Source organism: Capricornis sumatraensis, chromosome 18 (genome assembly GCF_032405125.1).
Source record: "Capricornis sumatraensis isolate serow.1 chromosome 18, serow.2, whole genome shotgun sequence".
Classification (NCBI taxonomy): domain Eukaryota; kingdom Metazoa; phylum Chordata; class Mammalia; order Artiodactyla; family Bovidae; genus Capricornis; species Capricornis sumatraensis.
The window spans coordinates 35921840-35939332 of record NC_091086.1 but is presented as its reverse complement, the minus strand read 5'-3'; the positions used below and the strand labels follow the sequence as shown (position 1 = coordinate 35939332).

Genomic DNA, 17493 nt, shown 5'->3' with positions numbered 1-17493 from the left:
GTAATAAATTTGGGGTTAATTACTACTGTTTTTTTCCTCTAACAGTATTACAAACAGATATTAAATATCCATGATATATGTGCTATTATACAGGGGTATCATATACTCAAGAAAACATTCTTCATGAAGTGAACTTATGGTTCATTTAACTATCAATGTCATTTATTTATAAGTAAGATTATGCCAACTCACAACTAGAGCCTGAATGGGTTTGGTTACCAAATGTCTGTAATGGCATATTAAATTTCATTTTACAGTGATGATGGCAATGAGCCAATGCTCTTGAATTCTATCATGGCATCTGTAAAACACCATCGAGTTACACACACCTAAGTGCCTCTGACCGCTGCCAGGAACCAGAGGACAACAGTGTCCAGGAGCGTGCTCATCTATGCCTACGTAGCCTGCCATTTTATCTGATGGAATGCCATCTGTTCATCCTTCTGCCATTCTCTAGGGTAATTGGGTTCAAACTACAAGACAGGGAAAATAGTCACACTGTCCAATGTATTTTTAATTGTCTGGGTATTTATATCAGTGACTTTGCTTCTCACAGGCTACTCAGTAAAATAATTTTATGATCATGCTTTAAGAGGCAAATATTCAAATCATACATTGCTTGGACCACAAAGCTCAGTTAAGAAAAGTTTCCCACATATTTTATTATACATATAAAATGGTATAATATTAAATTATTTATCACTAAAAGAATATATGCTATAGTGAGAAGCTATATACTTTTTGTGATTAAGAGCTTGGGATCTGGAGTCAGATTGCCAAGGTCAGAATCCCAGTTCTATCTACTACTCTGTGAACCTGGGCAAGTTAGGAAGCTTGGATGAACTAATCCATGTTAAGAATCAAATATATTACTTGACATATAATAAGCCATCAATAAATGTTAGCTATTTTATCAATAATTACCTTGCTTTGATATTAACATTAGCATAATAATGTTTGAGAACCAAACATTTATTACATGTTAGATGGAATGTGCTACATAGAGATACATTACAAGATGAATCCAGTTTCTCAAATGAGCTTCATCTGATTTTAAACGTAATCCATATCCATATTTTAAGAATGATCCATTTTTATGCCTTTTAGCAGTGTCTTATACTGGGTTTTATTGCTGCATGTCATTTCCTGAAATCCTAGGAACCAAAATGCCATCAACAAGCACACACAAAACGCTGCCACAGTCTCACAGAAAGCAGAGCTAATGTTCACAGAAGTTTCACTTTATGACTTGTTAAACCTAAATCCCAAAATATAATTCATCCTAAAAAGCATTTCTGTAGCTAGTAAAGTGGCAGTTAATGCCTAGTCAGTGTGTTGCTTTCTTTAGTGCAGGTTTAGTCACTCTGGAGGCCTTTTTGACCCTTATTTTTATGCAGATAATAAAGTTCAGGTTATAATTAATTTTTAAGGTGTGTTTAGAAGGAAAAGAAAATTAAAAAAACTAATATGCAGACTCTGAAATTAGGGACTTAACCTCCTTTGCTTGGCGATGGGACTCACATGTTTAGAAACTCCAGTTTCCAAAGCCCTTTCAGGTCCCACCCAGTTTCTAAGCCCTTTCAAGTCCCACCCACTGCCTAAGAACAACGGATGCCCTATTCAGCAACACATTGGCCAGATTTACTGTTTTTATTCACTGTATTATTTGTTTTCTATGTAATAATTTCCCTTCAGTATTATGAAATGATCTAGTACAGAGAATCTATAATAAATAACCATAACACAAAGAATAACAAAGAGTAAAATTATTACACTAAAATGTCTTTATATATACAAGTTGGAAATACGCAAAAGAATCTTTTTTCTTCAAGCATGATTCTCTGAAATTTCAATATGAGGAAACATATCCCGCATTATTTCACAGAACTAATGATACAAACTAGCAATCGGACCCTACAATTTTGTCAAAGATGGGCAATTGATATGTTAGATAAAACAAATTAATATTACATGGTATATAAAAACAACCTCCCAAGGTGAAGGAGCAGTTGCACTGGTTAAGATAAGAATTTGCTGATTAAAGTAGATTTGCTTTGGAAAAGTCTGAATTGGCATAAGACAATTGCTTTACAATCGCTAACTTTTTCACTTTACTCAAATTCAATTTTCGACCATATCTTTTAAAGTTGCAAATGTATCACTTATGTACCAAAAAGAAAAAAAATGAAATTTTTCTTTTTGAACTTCATAAAACTCATTATACATAGCATAGCTGTTCATTTTAAAACCACCATAGTTTAAAATCTCATGATATAGAAACTTTATATAAAGGAAAAGATATGTCTTACCTCTTCCCACTGATGTATGTATCTAATTAACCTTGAAAGTCGTAATAAACGCAAGAGACTGAGAATTTTTGTAAACCTCACAATGCGAAGTGCCCTGGCTGTCTTGTAAACTTCCGAATCCATTCCTTTTTCTACAATGAGAAAGATATAATCCACTGGGATTGATGAGATGAAGTCAACCACAAACCAGCTTTTTAAATAATTCATCTTGATCACTTTAGGGTCCAGGATGATTTCAGAACTGTCTTCATTGACAGTCCCAGTCCTGAAATTCATGATCAAGTCCAAAAGGAAAACTGTATCTGAAGCCACATTGAAAATAATCCATGGTGTTGTTGTCTGTTCTGTAAAGAATGTGATTCCAACTGGTATGATGACCAGATTTCCAACCATCATTATAAGCATTATTAAATCCCAATAAAACCTACAATAAATAAAAGAAATCAGATTTTAAGATGTAGACAATCATCAGTCCTCCCCCTCTCCCACCACCACCATAAAAATTATTATAGAGTCAGACACGACTGAGCACAAGCACAAAGTTAAATAAATGAACAAACTGCTCATTTTGTAAATAAGATAGCTCTTTCAATGGCCCTAAAGTTAAATCTAAGTAAAATAAATATATTCCTAAAGCAACGCAGTGTGACTACAGAATTCTAACAATTATTTGAGATGAAGTTATAGAAATAAGTTCATGAAGACCCATACCCCCATTTATCTCATGAAGAAGTAAAAATAAACTCCCTTTATAGTTACAATATGGATGAAAACAGGGAGATCTATATTATAAAGAACTACTTTAAAGAAGACTCTTTGGAGGTGCTTTGAAGTATTTTACATATAAAATCTTCAATCATAGATTAGAATAAACAGTAATAAATAGGGCACATAAAAACTATGGCACTACAAATTTATAACTACAGATTAGGTCAATCACAAATTCTAGAACTGCTACAGCTTCATAGCACTCCAAATATTTAAGCTCTATTTTTCTTAATTTGAAAAGAGAAAACATTATTAATTTTGTTCTGAGGCTAAAAATATTTGAACAGACACTAGGTTTGAAATCAGAATCTACTTAAAATTTGCACTTTTAACACTGCTTAATTGAACAGCTACTTTAAATAGATTGCCACTATTTTTCCAAACAATTATTTGTTTAAAATTTCTGATTTCATTTTCAACATAGCTGTGATTATTAGCTACCTTTTGAAACAGTCCTATCCCACCTTATATTAAAGTTAGGAAGTTTATTCCAGGTTAATATTGTACTAATATAGAGTTAAGATTTATCAATATATGACAAATTCATCAAAGATCATTTTAATATTGCTTTCATTTGATTTCTTTAAAGCCTATTGACACTGTCGTTAGGCTAGGTAATAGACCACACTTGTTACAGTACTTGTAAAAGTAAAGAAACAAATCAATTAATACACCTCTATGGTCATAAAACAGTCTACAGAAACATGGGCTACTGCATTCTGGTTGAAGATGTAGTCTCTGAGCAGTTATTTTTTACAAAAATTGTATAAATTTTCATGACAGACATTTCTGTTAACCAAGAAATTTTTATGTTACATTAGTTCTCCTACTTAGACTATTTGGGCTACACTTTTTTAAGGCATACATTTGCATGAAACTTTCAAAATTATTATCATTCCTAATTACGAGTGACTCTTCAGTTACAAGTAGTAGTACAAGAAAGAACTATAATAGTCTCACTCGGCCCTCATTTCTACTCTCACCTCAGAATTATATAAAAGATTAATGTTTCTCATTTTGAAGGTTTCACCAGTCTTTCTGTCAAAACTTACCTATAGATTTATGGACAAGTATACAAATACCCATGTCAATCATACATCATGCACTGGTAATTACAGCAAAATCCTTTCTCTTTTTTTTTCTCCTTTCCTAATGGAAATGCAAAATATGCCATTTAATACACTAAGGACAGAGGAGAGATGTAGATAACATGCAATACTGTAAAAGCTGTTTCACAAAAAAATGACATCACTGAAGTCTAAAATGAAATCATATGTGCCCTGAGGATTTTCGCTTTCCTGGACACTTATCATCTCTTCTCAGGGCTCCACTCTGCTTTTCCCTGAAAGGCTGCTGTTCCCTTGGGTGTCACACATAGCCCTTTTATCTTCTATCCTACACATGCTCTTTGGGCAATATTATACACTCATCCATGTCTTTCATGATTAATTCATAACTGATGACTACAAAATGACTATCTCCAGTCCATTCCTGTCTTCTAAGCCTCCTAATCCTTATAATCACAGTCTAATTAAATCTGTCCCCTTGCATATCTCATACTCATGTCAAACAGCACACCCAAGTTCAATCTCATCACCTTCCCTCCCATAAACATCCCTCAGATGTTTCCTATGCCAGAAAATGGTACAATGTTATACCTCATTTGGAACCATCCTAGATGGCTGGAACCAGCCTAGGTAACCCCTGGCCAAATATCTACTCCATTTCCTTATTCAATCAATTACCAAGGCTGTTTGGTTCTAACATGTAAGTTGAATTCATCCGTTTGCCCTTTACCATTCCCACTGCAGCTGTCTTCAACCAGAAATTCTCACCAACTGTTTAATTCCGAGAAGAAGTTACTTAAATTATCTAACCCTAAATTTTCTTATCTGTAAAATAAAGATTATTATAGAACCAAATGTTTTTTAAGTACTATATGCAAATCACAGATGCTAGCATATAACAAGCTGTGGCACACAATGCTGGAGTTATACTTAGTATTCATTTACCTTTCCTTGCTTACCAAAAGAAATCCAATTTTGGGAGAGGAGTCAGGAGGCTTTTGAAAAATACTTACTTTTAAAAACATGCTTGTATTTCTGCTTTTTTTTTTTTTTAAGGGAAAATCATATTCTACCGTTCTTAGTCAACAGAAATGAAAAGGATAAAGTGTCATCCACTCTTAATTATAGCAATAATGTTTACCACACCATGGCTTTTATTGGTGGTGCTTAGTAAGGATTGAAGCCATTAAATATCTCAATATCAATATGATGCTCGATTAAACTTTATAATTTCCTTTTAAAGTATCATTGACCCTATTTTGCCATCATAAACACAATTCTGTAGACTCTGCATAATATAACACTTCTTTGGTTAACATGGACTCATCCCTTAGCCTGCAAGGAAAATACAGTTATCACTCACTCTAGAAGTTGCTTTAAAAAACAGCAATGAAGATGTTCCTGAAAACTGACCTCATGAGACTCACACCTCCCTGGCCACGAGTTCTCTTCTTAACTTTTTGCTCTGAAAGTTTCTTTCCCCCTTAACTCAATTTCTATGTCTTGTACATTTTATTACAGAATTGTCTTTCCTACCCACCCCCTTTTCGCATACCCACTGTTGTGTCGTGACTTCAGGCAAAGCTAGCTCTTGCTTAGAATAACTCAAAAAGTCTCCTGTCTATGTTATCTGATCAATTCAACCCACAAGTTTCAGAGCAACCATCTAACATGTAACATACACGTGAAAAACCAATATGGACCCTCTCATTTAAGTAAAAACACCAAGGCACTCCCTAATATAGCTTCCTCTTCACTTCTTATCTCTTCTTTAACATTTTATGGTAAGTACCTCATGACTCAAGCAAGATAGTACTTACTTTTAATCACCATCATCATACCTAGGTACATATATAGGAGATATGGTTACTTCCATTCTAGGAATTCCTTTTCCTATCAGCATTCTACCTGTCCTTCAAGTCCTGTTCTGGCAATTAATTTTTAGGTTTTTTTTTTTTCTTTACAGCCCCCAGAACATTTATTTTCAGTATGTTTCTTATTTCATTTTTGCTCTTGTTACTAATTATTTGAAGCTGAAAACTATCCTATCCTTACATGTATATATGTGTATGACTCAGTCCCTTTGCTGTTCATATGAAACTAACATAACACTGTTAACTGGATAGTCCCTGATATGAAATAAAAAGTTAAAATCAACTATTTTGCCATCTGTTTAACTTCTGTAGTAATGCAGACAGTACCCAGGACAGCAAATGCTAAGAAGATAGATTAATTAAATTTTAAGTAGAAACATACAGTTCACGAAGATATTTAAAGAAATCCTTTTGTAATAAGTCAAAGGTCATTAATGTAGTAAATACTTTCCTAATATACCTTTTGGGCTTCTCAGGTGACACTAGTGGTAAAGAACCCACTTGCCAATTCAGGAGACTTAAGAGACACAGGCTCGATCCCTGGGTCAGGAAGATCCCCTAGAGAAGGGAACAGCAACACACGCCAGTGTTCTTGCCTGGATAATTCCCTGGACAGAGGAGCCTGGTGGGCTACAGTCCATGGGGTCACAAACAGTTGGACATGATTGGGCAACTAACATTTTCACTATATCTTTTATATTATATAACTCTAGATTTTATTGATTGAGGACTTTTATAATATAGGACACATTAAAATACACAGAAAACTAAGAGATTAAAAATATATTCTTAGGTCAGACAGTCTGCAAGCAAACAGTTTTGAATTTGACATCTGGTTTTGAATGTTATAAAACCCCTCTCTTATTCACCCTGCTCTAGGTAGTCTAGGGTTTAAATCTGCGTTAACTGTCAAAGGCGGCAATGGCAACCCACTCCAGTACTCTTGCCTGGAAAATCCCATGGACATGGACGGAGGAGCCTGGTAGGCTACAGTCCATGGGGTCACAAAGAGATGGACACGACTGAGGGACTTCACTTTTACTTTTCACTTTCATGCATTGGAGAAGGAAATGGCAACCCACTCCAGTGTTCTTGCCTGGAGAATCCCAGGGACTGCAGAGCCTGGTGGGCTGCCATCCATGGGGTCGCACAGAGTCAGACATGACTGACGTGACTTAACAGCAGCAGCAGCAGCATTATCTGTATGGTTTGGGGCAGGGTATTTAACTGCTGTGACCTTCAATTTTCTCCTATTCTCAGAGTTTCTCTGCCAGGAGGACTGCATAAAATCACGTATGCAAAGTCTATAGAACTTGTGATATAGAAAGCTAACTTTCTCTATAAATCCAACAGTCACCGGAAAACCAAATCTTGACAATTACAATAGAATAATAACGTAGGTAATCATTTTTGCCTTGTACTAAAAGTAGACACAATTCACAAACTAAAAATGGTATTTCAATGATAATTAATATATCACTAAAAACTATGATCACTTTAATTACTAATAAATGATATTCATAGACAAATTATTTTTATGTTAATCAATTTCCCCCTGTAAGCGTTTAGGAAAAAACTTCTGGTTAAACCCTGCAAATGGTACCAGATGCACACATGGCTATATGGTTTTTCTAGTAGTCTTGAGAGTTGGACCATAATTCTTTTGAGGTGCTGGAGAAAACTTTTGAAAGTCCCTTGGACAGCAAAGAAATCAAAGTAGTCAATCCTGAAGGAAATCAATTGAATACTCATTGGAAGGACTGATGCTGAAGCTGAAGCTTCAATACTTCGGCAACCTGATGCAAAGACCCGCATCTTTTTCATTGAAAAAGACTCTGATGCTGATTCTTTTCCTGATCCCTGATGCTGGGAAAGATTGAGGGCAGGAGGAGAAGGGGATGACAGAGGATGAGATGGTTAGAAGGCATCACTGACTCAATGAACATGAATTTGAACAAACTCCAGGAGATAGTGAAGGACAGGGAAGCCTGGCATGCTGCAGTCCATGGGGTTGCAAGAGGTCAGATACAACTTAGCAAATGAGCAACATCTCTTTTACCTATGGCTGAAATCAGCTGATACGAAAAACTAGTCCCCCTACTCACACTTAAAAGTGTCTCCTAACAATTATATCTTTAGATGTCAAACATAAATTGGGCATACACTTGTAAACCAACTTATTCATCAACCTAAACAAATAAATAAACAAAGGTCCAGCTGGATTTGCTTTTTTATAAAACACATAGTCTTTGCACTTACATTTCAAATTTTATTTAAAACTGATTCAATTTTCAAAAGTCCAATTAACAGCCTGATTATTGGGCATATATCTCTTGAATAATATGATGTCTTCTCTTAAATGCTATGTCCCCTTCCTAGTACTATTAGTGGCAATTCACACCACCGTCTAGCAGCCAATACCGGAGCTTTGATCTGACAGGTTCCCGGACATCCCCTGTCACTTTACAAATATCATTACTTACACACACAATATGGGGTTAATGTTTTGTAGGACACATGCCTATCCCAAGCCTTGCAAAAAAGTTTTCCAGGTCAGCCCTACTATGGAGTCTAATGCCTTGTTTCACAGGGTCTAATTCATGTCTAAAGGGGGTGGGGTATGAAGGTATCAGAAAACACAGTCAAATATAGGTATTTTGAAGTGAAAATACACTACCTTTCTCAGTACAGTAAATATCCCAATTTGTAGGAAAGTTTAGCTTAACTTATGGATAAAATTAATTTAAACCGTATTTGAAGACAAATGCTTTCCAGTAAACAGCAATTTACCCAATAAGAACTTGAGTAGGGTGGGAGGTACATTATGTTTTAGCTAATCTTATTTATTAAAATGAGCTAATGGGACAGAAATTTAATTCCTAAGAAGGTATTGGATCTGTCCCAGGCCAGGAAGAAGTAAACAGGTTTGTTCTGCTTCCCCCTTCCTCTGAAACTGCAGTTTTTTCTTTGTGTGTTAATTTTCTTCCATAATGGCCCTATATTGGTCCATATACTCTCATTTGTGGCATTTTAAAATTCTGTTCACTCCTCCCCCAAAACCTTCAGTTTCTATGACTTGGCATTTTCATAATTCTTCACTCATATTTATATATTAGCAGAAATTAACTTTCCTCAAGCTATACCTGACATCCCTTTTTCCACCATTAAAGTGGGCATTCTATAAGATTAGGTCACCCCATATTTCCGCCCCCTCTTCACTCTCTCGTTGGTTTCATCAGCCACACATGCTCACCTGATATGGTAATGTGAATGGTTATCACTGGCCTTAACCTCTGAGATAAACTGATGCATTTCTAATTACATCCTGCATAGTTAGTGGCCTCTGAGTATCCCAGTGGAACAGCCATCTCAAAGACTGAAATCCAAACCAATGAACCTTATAGCCTTAAAATAATTCTCCTGATATTATGTCTGCTTATTGTAGCATAGCTTTTTTTTTTGTTTTCTGTTAGCCAGCCACTAAGCAGAAAATTTTTAAATTATCCTTGATCCCTCTGTCATCCCAATTCTGGCCTTTGGTCATTTGCCCAGGCTTACATTCCTTCTAATACAATAGTTTTCATATTCAGCTTTTCACTTTGTTCCAATGCCATCATCCTTTATTAAGTTTATATCATTATTCCGCTTACTAATTTTCTGTTTCTACCTGCCCCAGAAAATTACTTCCTATTTATATCTACCAGACTTTTCCTATTGCTTGCAAAATGAAATGTAATCATTCAAAATCCTTTAGAGTATGCACCAATCCTGTATCCTGAAGCTTATCTTTTTGTACACAGATGATCCTCAACTAAATTCACAGTGGGGGAAGGAGAGGGTAGGATGGGCTGAGAGTAGCACTGACATATATATATATACACTCCCATGTGTAAAACAGATAGCTAGTGGGAAGCGGCTATGTATACTTACAGCTGGGTAACGTTGTTGTACAGTAGAAACCAATACAACATTGTAAAGCAATTATTAAAAAAAATTAAATAAACTTAAGAAAAAGAGTGTTTTTCAGACTCTGTCTTTGCCATTGCCAAACAAATGTCTGGGATTTTCTTTTCCCAAAACCCAAACTCTACCTCTACATTAATGGTCAGCTTAAATATCAGTTTCTTCAGATTACCTTCTTCTATTCCATTCCCAGATGAGCTGGAGTTTTGTCTTCTCCCTGCCCCAAGCTCCTATCTCAAGTTCTCTTTGTGAATTCCAGCATTTGAGGGCATCGCCTAGTGAACACTGGATACCACACCATAATGAGATGTCAGCAATTTGATAAAGACCATTTAATAAAAGATGTCTGAAAATACTGCCTTTGTGCTTATTCCAAGCCAAACTCTATGCCAGTTTTCTTTACACTTAAATTTATGTTAGAGTGTTTATTACAATATTATAAGATTTTAATTAAAATATATATGATCACTTGTTCTTTTGTATGGTTTGGAAATTAATAGCTATGTATTTTTTACTTCTTCTTGAGTGGTATGTCATATTTTTAGCCATATTTTCTTGCTTTAAAAAACAGGAAAAAATGATGTAATTCATGGATACTTTCATTATATTATTCAAATTTACTTCAAATGAAGGCTACAACTTTTATTTCTCTGAACCAAAACATGTGCTTATCCTTAAATTTCCCGTATGAAATATATTTCTATAAGTCTATAGCTTTAATCAGAAGTTACAGAATGAAGAACTCCCTGAGAATTAAGCAGTCCTATGCTGTGGTATTCTCTTTACGATGACATATAGATATTACATAAAAATAAAAACCCTAAATGTATAAAATGTGAGTAGAAAATGTATCAAATAGCGCCTACTCTTTTTTAGAGTCCCTTAGAAAGTCTAGTTTAAAACTATTTCTTAGCTTCTTAGTATTTTTTTAATCAAGTGATTTTTTAAAAATTTTATTCTACTTGACTCTCAGCATTTAATTCTTTAAGGAAAGCAAAAATACTGTCAGAAGACATGTCAACCAAAATGTATTCTAGTACCATTTATTCCAGTATAAGATTCACTAAGTTGAGTCTATTCTTAACTGTTTCCAGGGATAGACTAAAGGCCATTAGGTGATCACACTGATGGATGGTCCCATGACATAGACAGTGAACACAACTTTATTTTGAAGCTCAGTTAAATGACTATCAATTGCGAAGGGCTTTATATTTGATGATATACTTTCATCTGACCAATCTGAAATTTTGAGAAGAAGGAAGGTGACTGATTTCTCCCTGTCTAAATGCATGGCTAACTAAAGGTGTATTCAGATTTGGAGTTTCCACTCCAAAATAATTCTTCCTCATTGCTAACATAATCTTCTCATCACACTGCTTATTCTCAGGTCATCCATTTTATCTCTCTTGTTGCTGATAATGCAAGTCACTTCCCTGTGTTTCTCATTGCTCAGTAGATCTCGGTAAGCCTTCATCTTCTTTGTTCATTCTAACCTGCTGATGCCATGTAGTTTTTTGCATTATTGCTCCAGTTTGAGGATGTGACTTAAGGTTCAGAATGAATATCCAAGCACATTATTGTGTCTGGAATTCTGCAAAATGTCTACACTTTATGGATGTGTTGGAATGCGCCGATGATCCTCATTTTTGTATATAATGATAACCTCATTGAATTTTGAAAAAGAAAGAACATCACAGCACTGACGTATAAGTAATATTCATTAGATAACAGGCATTTTGTAAACAATTTTGATTACAAAATTTATTTTGATACTAAAAACAACCAGAGACATGGGCAGTGCAATTTAAATTTAACAAGAGGAAACAATCTTATCCAGCGAAAGATCTTTCTTAAATTCCTATAGCAGGAAACGAGAAAACGGCCTTGAACCCATGACCAATTCCCATGTTTACACTCCTTCTACAATATTTAAAGCCTGAATAAATGATTCAAGGATTTTAAGTGGCATTAAAAAAAATGCTTTCTCACAATATAACCACATATTCACCTGTCCTTATCAGTCACCATGTGAAATGAGAACAAAATTGCTTTCACAAGAAGTGTAAGCCCTAACAACTGTGGTGCTGTGGATATGGGCTTTGGTTTATGTACCTTCCATGCAGAAGCCATTGAGAGCTTAGCTACATCTCCAGAGATGTATGCCCAGTAGCACACATCAAATAAAAGAGCTTTGGGATTACCTGTTTCAAACTCTTTTGGCCCTGGCCTGCAAAGATACCTCACTAGTGTATAAAGCAAAGTCAGTTCAGAAGTTCTATAGATAAGAAACACTTGGAAAGCTAGAGTCAAATTTAGTACCAAGCAAATATTTTCTCCAAATACATTATACTAATTCCAAAAAATATCTTCCACATAGCAGAAAGATACATTCTGAGAAATGGAAACATAAATGACATACAAGTTCTATACTTAAGAACTTCCAACTTAATGGAAAAAGGAAAACTTGTACTTATTAAATAAGACTAGAAGAGAATTTAAGACCTGGTCATAAATAGTACACTGCAGGTACTATGGGTTTTCAAAAGAGTAAAATCACTGGTCATCTGTTTAAAGAAACTACAATTATTAAAGAAACTCAAAGACAGCATTTGCTGAGGACTTCCTGAGGTTGCCTTTGACTTGTGACACAACCATTAATTTATGAACATGTACGTTCTGCTTTCTGAGCTTGTCCTTATGTATACAAAGAGAATTAGGCACAACCACAGTCCTCAAGAAAATAAGGACTAGGAAAGACAATCAATAGTATTTCTATAACACACTTAGAAAAAGCCTTCCTAAGGCACACAAACGAGAGAATGCTCAAGTCTTCCTTGGGGGAAGGAGAGGTGGGCAGGGTTCACAGAGTCAGTTAATTTATACCTTCCCTATACAACTGCACAAACTTGTCTGGCCTAGACAATTCAGTTCAGTTGTTCAGTCGTGTCCAACTCTTTGCAACACCATGAACTGCAGTGCACCAGGCCTCCCTGTCCATCACCAACTCCCAGAGCCTACCCAAACTCATGTCCATTGAATCGGTGATACCATCCAACCATCTCATCCTCTGCCATCCCCTTCTCCTCCTGCCTTCAATCTTTCCCACCATCAGGCTTTTTTCAAATGACTCAGTTCTTCGTATCAGATGGTGAAGAACTGTAGTTTCAGCTTCAACGTCAGTCCTTCCAATGAACACTCAGGACTGATCTCCTTTAGGATGGACTGGTTGGATCTCCCTTCAGTCCAAGGCACTCTCAAGAGTCTTCTCCAACACCACAGTTCAAAAGCATCAATTCTTCGGCACTCAGCTTTCTTTAGAGTCCAACTCTCATATCCATACGTGACCACTGGAAAAACCATAGCCTTGACTAGACAGACCTTTGTTGGCAAAGTAATGTGTCTGCTTTTTAATATGCTGTCTAGGTTAGTCATAACTTTCCTTCCAAGGAATAAGCATCTTTTAATTGCATGGCTGCAATCACCATCTGCAGCAATTTTGGAGCCCAGAGAAATAAAGTCAGCCACTGTTTCCCCATCTATTTGCCATGAAGTGATGGGACCGGATGCCATGATCTTCGTTTTCTGAATGTTGAGTTTTAAGCCAACTTTTTCACTCTCCTCTTTCACTTTCATCATGAGGCTCTTTAGTTCTTCACTTTCGGCCATAAGGGTGGTGTCATCTGCTCTATACCTCAAACGTTTATTGAGCAAAAAAATCGTTAGTCTCTAGGCTGACACTAGGCAGTTGCTAGATTTGCCACAGGAATGCCAAGAGAAATAGTTACCAAAAACGGAGATACAAGGAATGAATGCCATGGAAAAGGTAAAAGGCCCGGTGATGTATTTAATCCCTCAGTTAATGCTTTAGTTCCAAGGCAGTATCAACCGTTTTCTCTCCATAAATTTTAAAACTTGGCTTTCCAGTTAAAATGAAAGATCATGATCAAGGATAGCCAAGAATGTGATCAAATCAAAGCTCAATTTAAAAATGCTAAGTTCTGTTTATAGTTATAAATTTTACAATACCATATTCTTTTCCTCAAAATACTTTCAAAAATAATATCCATTTATTTAACAGTCAACTTCTGAAGGTAAAGATTGATTTCCACAGATTTTAGGTTCTATGTGGATAAATAGGAGTAATACTTCCATTTAGTTGACATTTTTCCCTAAAACAATGATACTGAAAGATGTTATTTCCTACTTGAATTGCATTGAGATTTTCACCCACTTCCAGCTGCATGTTATCTGAGGAGCAGAAGGAGTGATGTGTTGAGGAAGAAAATGCTTCTACCAGGAGCATATGCTGCCAGGTCTGTAACAAGTTACCAGGGTGTGTGGGCAGAGTAGCATTTGTTGTGGAATAGTTAAGAACTGAAGACCAAATTTCTATAATAGTCTGGGCAACTCACACAAACACTGGGACAAATATTAAGCAGAATTGCCAGGATAATGAGAAATTTCAGACACCTACAAAGGAATTGAATGAAATACACTCCAATCCACTTCAGTCCCCACCAACAACTCATATATGTAATTTTCTGCATAGTTCTAACTAGAAATGTTTGGCCTCTCTTCATTCACCTCACCCTTCTTCATTCAATGGTACTTACCAAACTTTTTTTTGTTTTCTTCTTCAAAAAGAAGCAATAGGAGGTTGCTCAGCAGATAACTGAATACCATTAACATATTGAAGATACATGTACTTTTCCTGTAGCCCAGTGACTTGAAGGAAAATGTTACACTTATTAAAAACTTACTAACTTCTGCAAGAAGATTTTGTGATTTGTACTTTTTGCACATTTCAGTTCACTTTAAAAGACATGGTTTCCACCTTCAGGTAGAAGTGATAGGTTGGGTGTTTAGTTTCTTCAACAGCTAAAAAGCAAATACAAAACAAGAAACTTGTAAAGAAATAAAATCTCAGACTTGTTTTGGTGTCAGAGAGATAACTGAAAAAAAAAAGTGAAGATTCAAGAACTGATCTTATATAGGTATCAAAGATAGCAATTCTAGGAATAATTATTTTGTTGTGTTTTGCAATTACTAACTCAAAAGTCTTTATTGTGATTGCTAACTCAAAAGTCATATGGTCTATATGAAAATATAAAGAATAAAAGAAAATATTAACCTATAGAATAGTTTTATGAGAATTAAATCATGCCAAAACTATTGGCAGTTTAAAATTTGTATAAATGTCTTAATTTACATTTCTACCTGTGTCTGACCTTTTCTTTCACTAATCGTCAATCTGATCAAGGAGCCTTACACAAGCTAATCTAATTGCTAATCCTCTGTGCGTCCTTTTCTTGATTTCTTCTGCCTAGTTCCTCCCTGCAAGTGCTTGGAATACACTTCAGCACCTTACTTCTCTTCTTACCCGTTTCCATCCTCAAATGGACCAGCAATTCCTCCAGCCCAGTTCTAAATTCTCTAAGCCAGTCTCTCTTCTTTTTCTTCTACTCGTGTGGCACATGAACCTTCATTTCAGTTCAGTTCTGTCGCTTAGTCGTGTCCGACTCTTTGCAACCCCATGGACTGCAGCACATCAGGCCTCCCTGTCCATCACCAACTCCCAGAGCCTACCCAAACTCATGTCCATCGAGTTGGTGATGCCATCCAACCATCTCACCCTCTGTCGTCCCCTTCTTCTCCTACCTTCAATCTTTCCCAGCATCAGGCTCTTTTCAAATGAGTCAAGTCTTCCCATCAGGTGGCCAAATTATTGGAGTTTCAGCTTCAAGATCAGTCCTTCCAATGAACACTCAGGACTGATCTCCTTTAGGATGGACTGGTTGGATCTCCTTGCAGTCCAAGGGACTCTCAAGAGTCTTCTCCAACACCACAGTTCAAAAGCATCAATTCTTCGGCGCTCAGCTTTCTTTATAGTCCAACTCTCACATCCATACTTGACCACAGGAAAAACCATAGCCTTGAGTAGAGGGACCTTTGTTGGCAAAGTAATGTCTCTGCTTTTTAATATGATGAATGTATTAACCCTAATCTAAGAACAAGCAATAGCATCTCCAAAATACCTTTACAGATTGAAGTGGAGTGGTGGGGGCGGGGGGGCAAGTTTTCAGTGTGGGAAAGGGATTTAAGAAGAATTTGAAGTAAAACTATTTCCTTAGCCAGCACACTGTTTTTAATTAATTTTGGGTCAATAAAAAATAACAACATATCCCAAAGAGACTTACTCACACATCATACAAGATTGCAAAAATCATTTATTTGGGCGAGCATAAACTCTCACAAGCCATCTCTTGATATTTTTTTGGAAGGTAAGGATCATGTATTCTATTACATTTAAAGAAAACCTGCAACAGTGCAAGGCACACAGTAAGCCCTAGAGAAGCATTCATGGACTGAGTAAAGAAATTACCTCCAGGCATGGCCAGGTGCCCCAGGTATACAATCGTTAAGTACCTTTGTTTTTCTTTCACACAGAAAAAAAAGCTTTGTATTTTTTATGTGTATAGAGACAATTTTTTAAGGTCTATCTCTCCAACTACAATGGATGTACCATGGTCAGGAACCACATCTGTTTCTCTGTTCCACTGGATGCCCATTTTCTAATTCAATGCCTGCAACTGCAGTGATTTCTCTAAACATCTACTGAATAAATGATGCATGAATACTCAGGGCTTTAAGAAATAAAGGCACAGTATCGGAATTTCAGTCTACATGTATCCGCTCCTCGAGTATTTCACTCTTAATATCAGGAAAACATGGACAAGCTAGAAGATATCCAAAAGAGAATAAGGGGAAAAGACAATTAAAGAAATGAAAACCTTCCTTGTGAGGAAAGACTTAAAAAGCTGAATACATAAAGCTGGACTAGATTAAAACTGAAGAAATGTGAACAGATTCCACACATTTTTTAAAGTAAAGAAGGACTTAGTTTAAACAGTAGGGTGAGAGCATAGAGGAGGAGCCATGGAACTCAGAGTGGCTGGTCTCACAAACCCCACAGCTTCCAACAAATCAGTCACAGAGGGCAAAACAAGAAAGTGTGTTGTGCTTGGAAGAATATCTTTCAAACACCTTGGGCCCCTGAGGCATCCAAGTGGCTTGTCTTGAGATCAGAACCCAAGGACTGTTTGGTCTTCAACCCATCCAGAGATCTGTGATGGTTTCTCGTGAGTGGAAACTTGCCATTCTCACATTGCTTGTGGTAAAACAAACACCCAAGGGAAAACTCTTTGTTTCTTATACTATAGTATAAGACAAATAGTATAAATTTGTCTTATACTATTTCTCCTTTGAGTAGAAACTATAGGTCAGATTTTAAAAGAATTTTTTAAAGGTATGTCATTTTAGAATGACAAACCCATTCACATTAAAAACTATTGGGTTTTCCAAAAAGTCATGATGTAAGACTCAAAGAATCTTGTGTTAGTTATCAGAAAATCTGCTTCAAGCTTCAGATGCCTCTAACTAGCCATGTGATCTTGGTTAAGACACATACCATTTTGTTTCAGATTTCTCCTCTGTAAATGTAATAAAACAGTT

At 36.0% G+C, this 17493-nt stretch overlaps 1 protein-coding gene across 1 annotated transcript in view; it reads right to left on the bottom strand.

Annotated features, from left to right (window-relative positions):
- HCN1 (hyperpolarization activated cyclic nucleotide gated potassium channel 1) overlaps positions 1-17493 on the bottom strand; it is a 446276-nt gene that overhangs the window by 390594 nt on the left and 38189 nt on the right. Inside the window, exon 2 of the mRNA XM_068990693.1 lies at positions 2310-2733. Coding sequence (XP_068846794.1) covers positions 2310-2733 — 424 coding nt within the window. The remainder of the gene's footprint in view (positions 1-2309; positions 2734-17493) is intronic.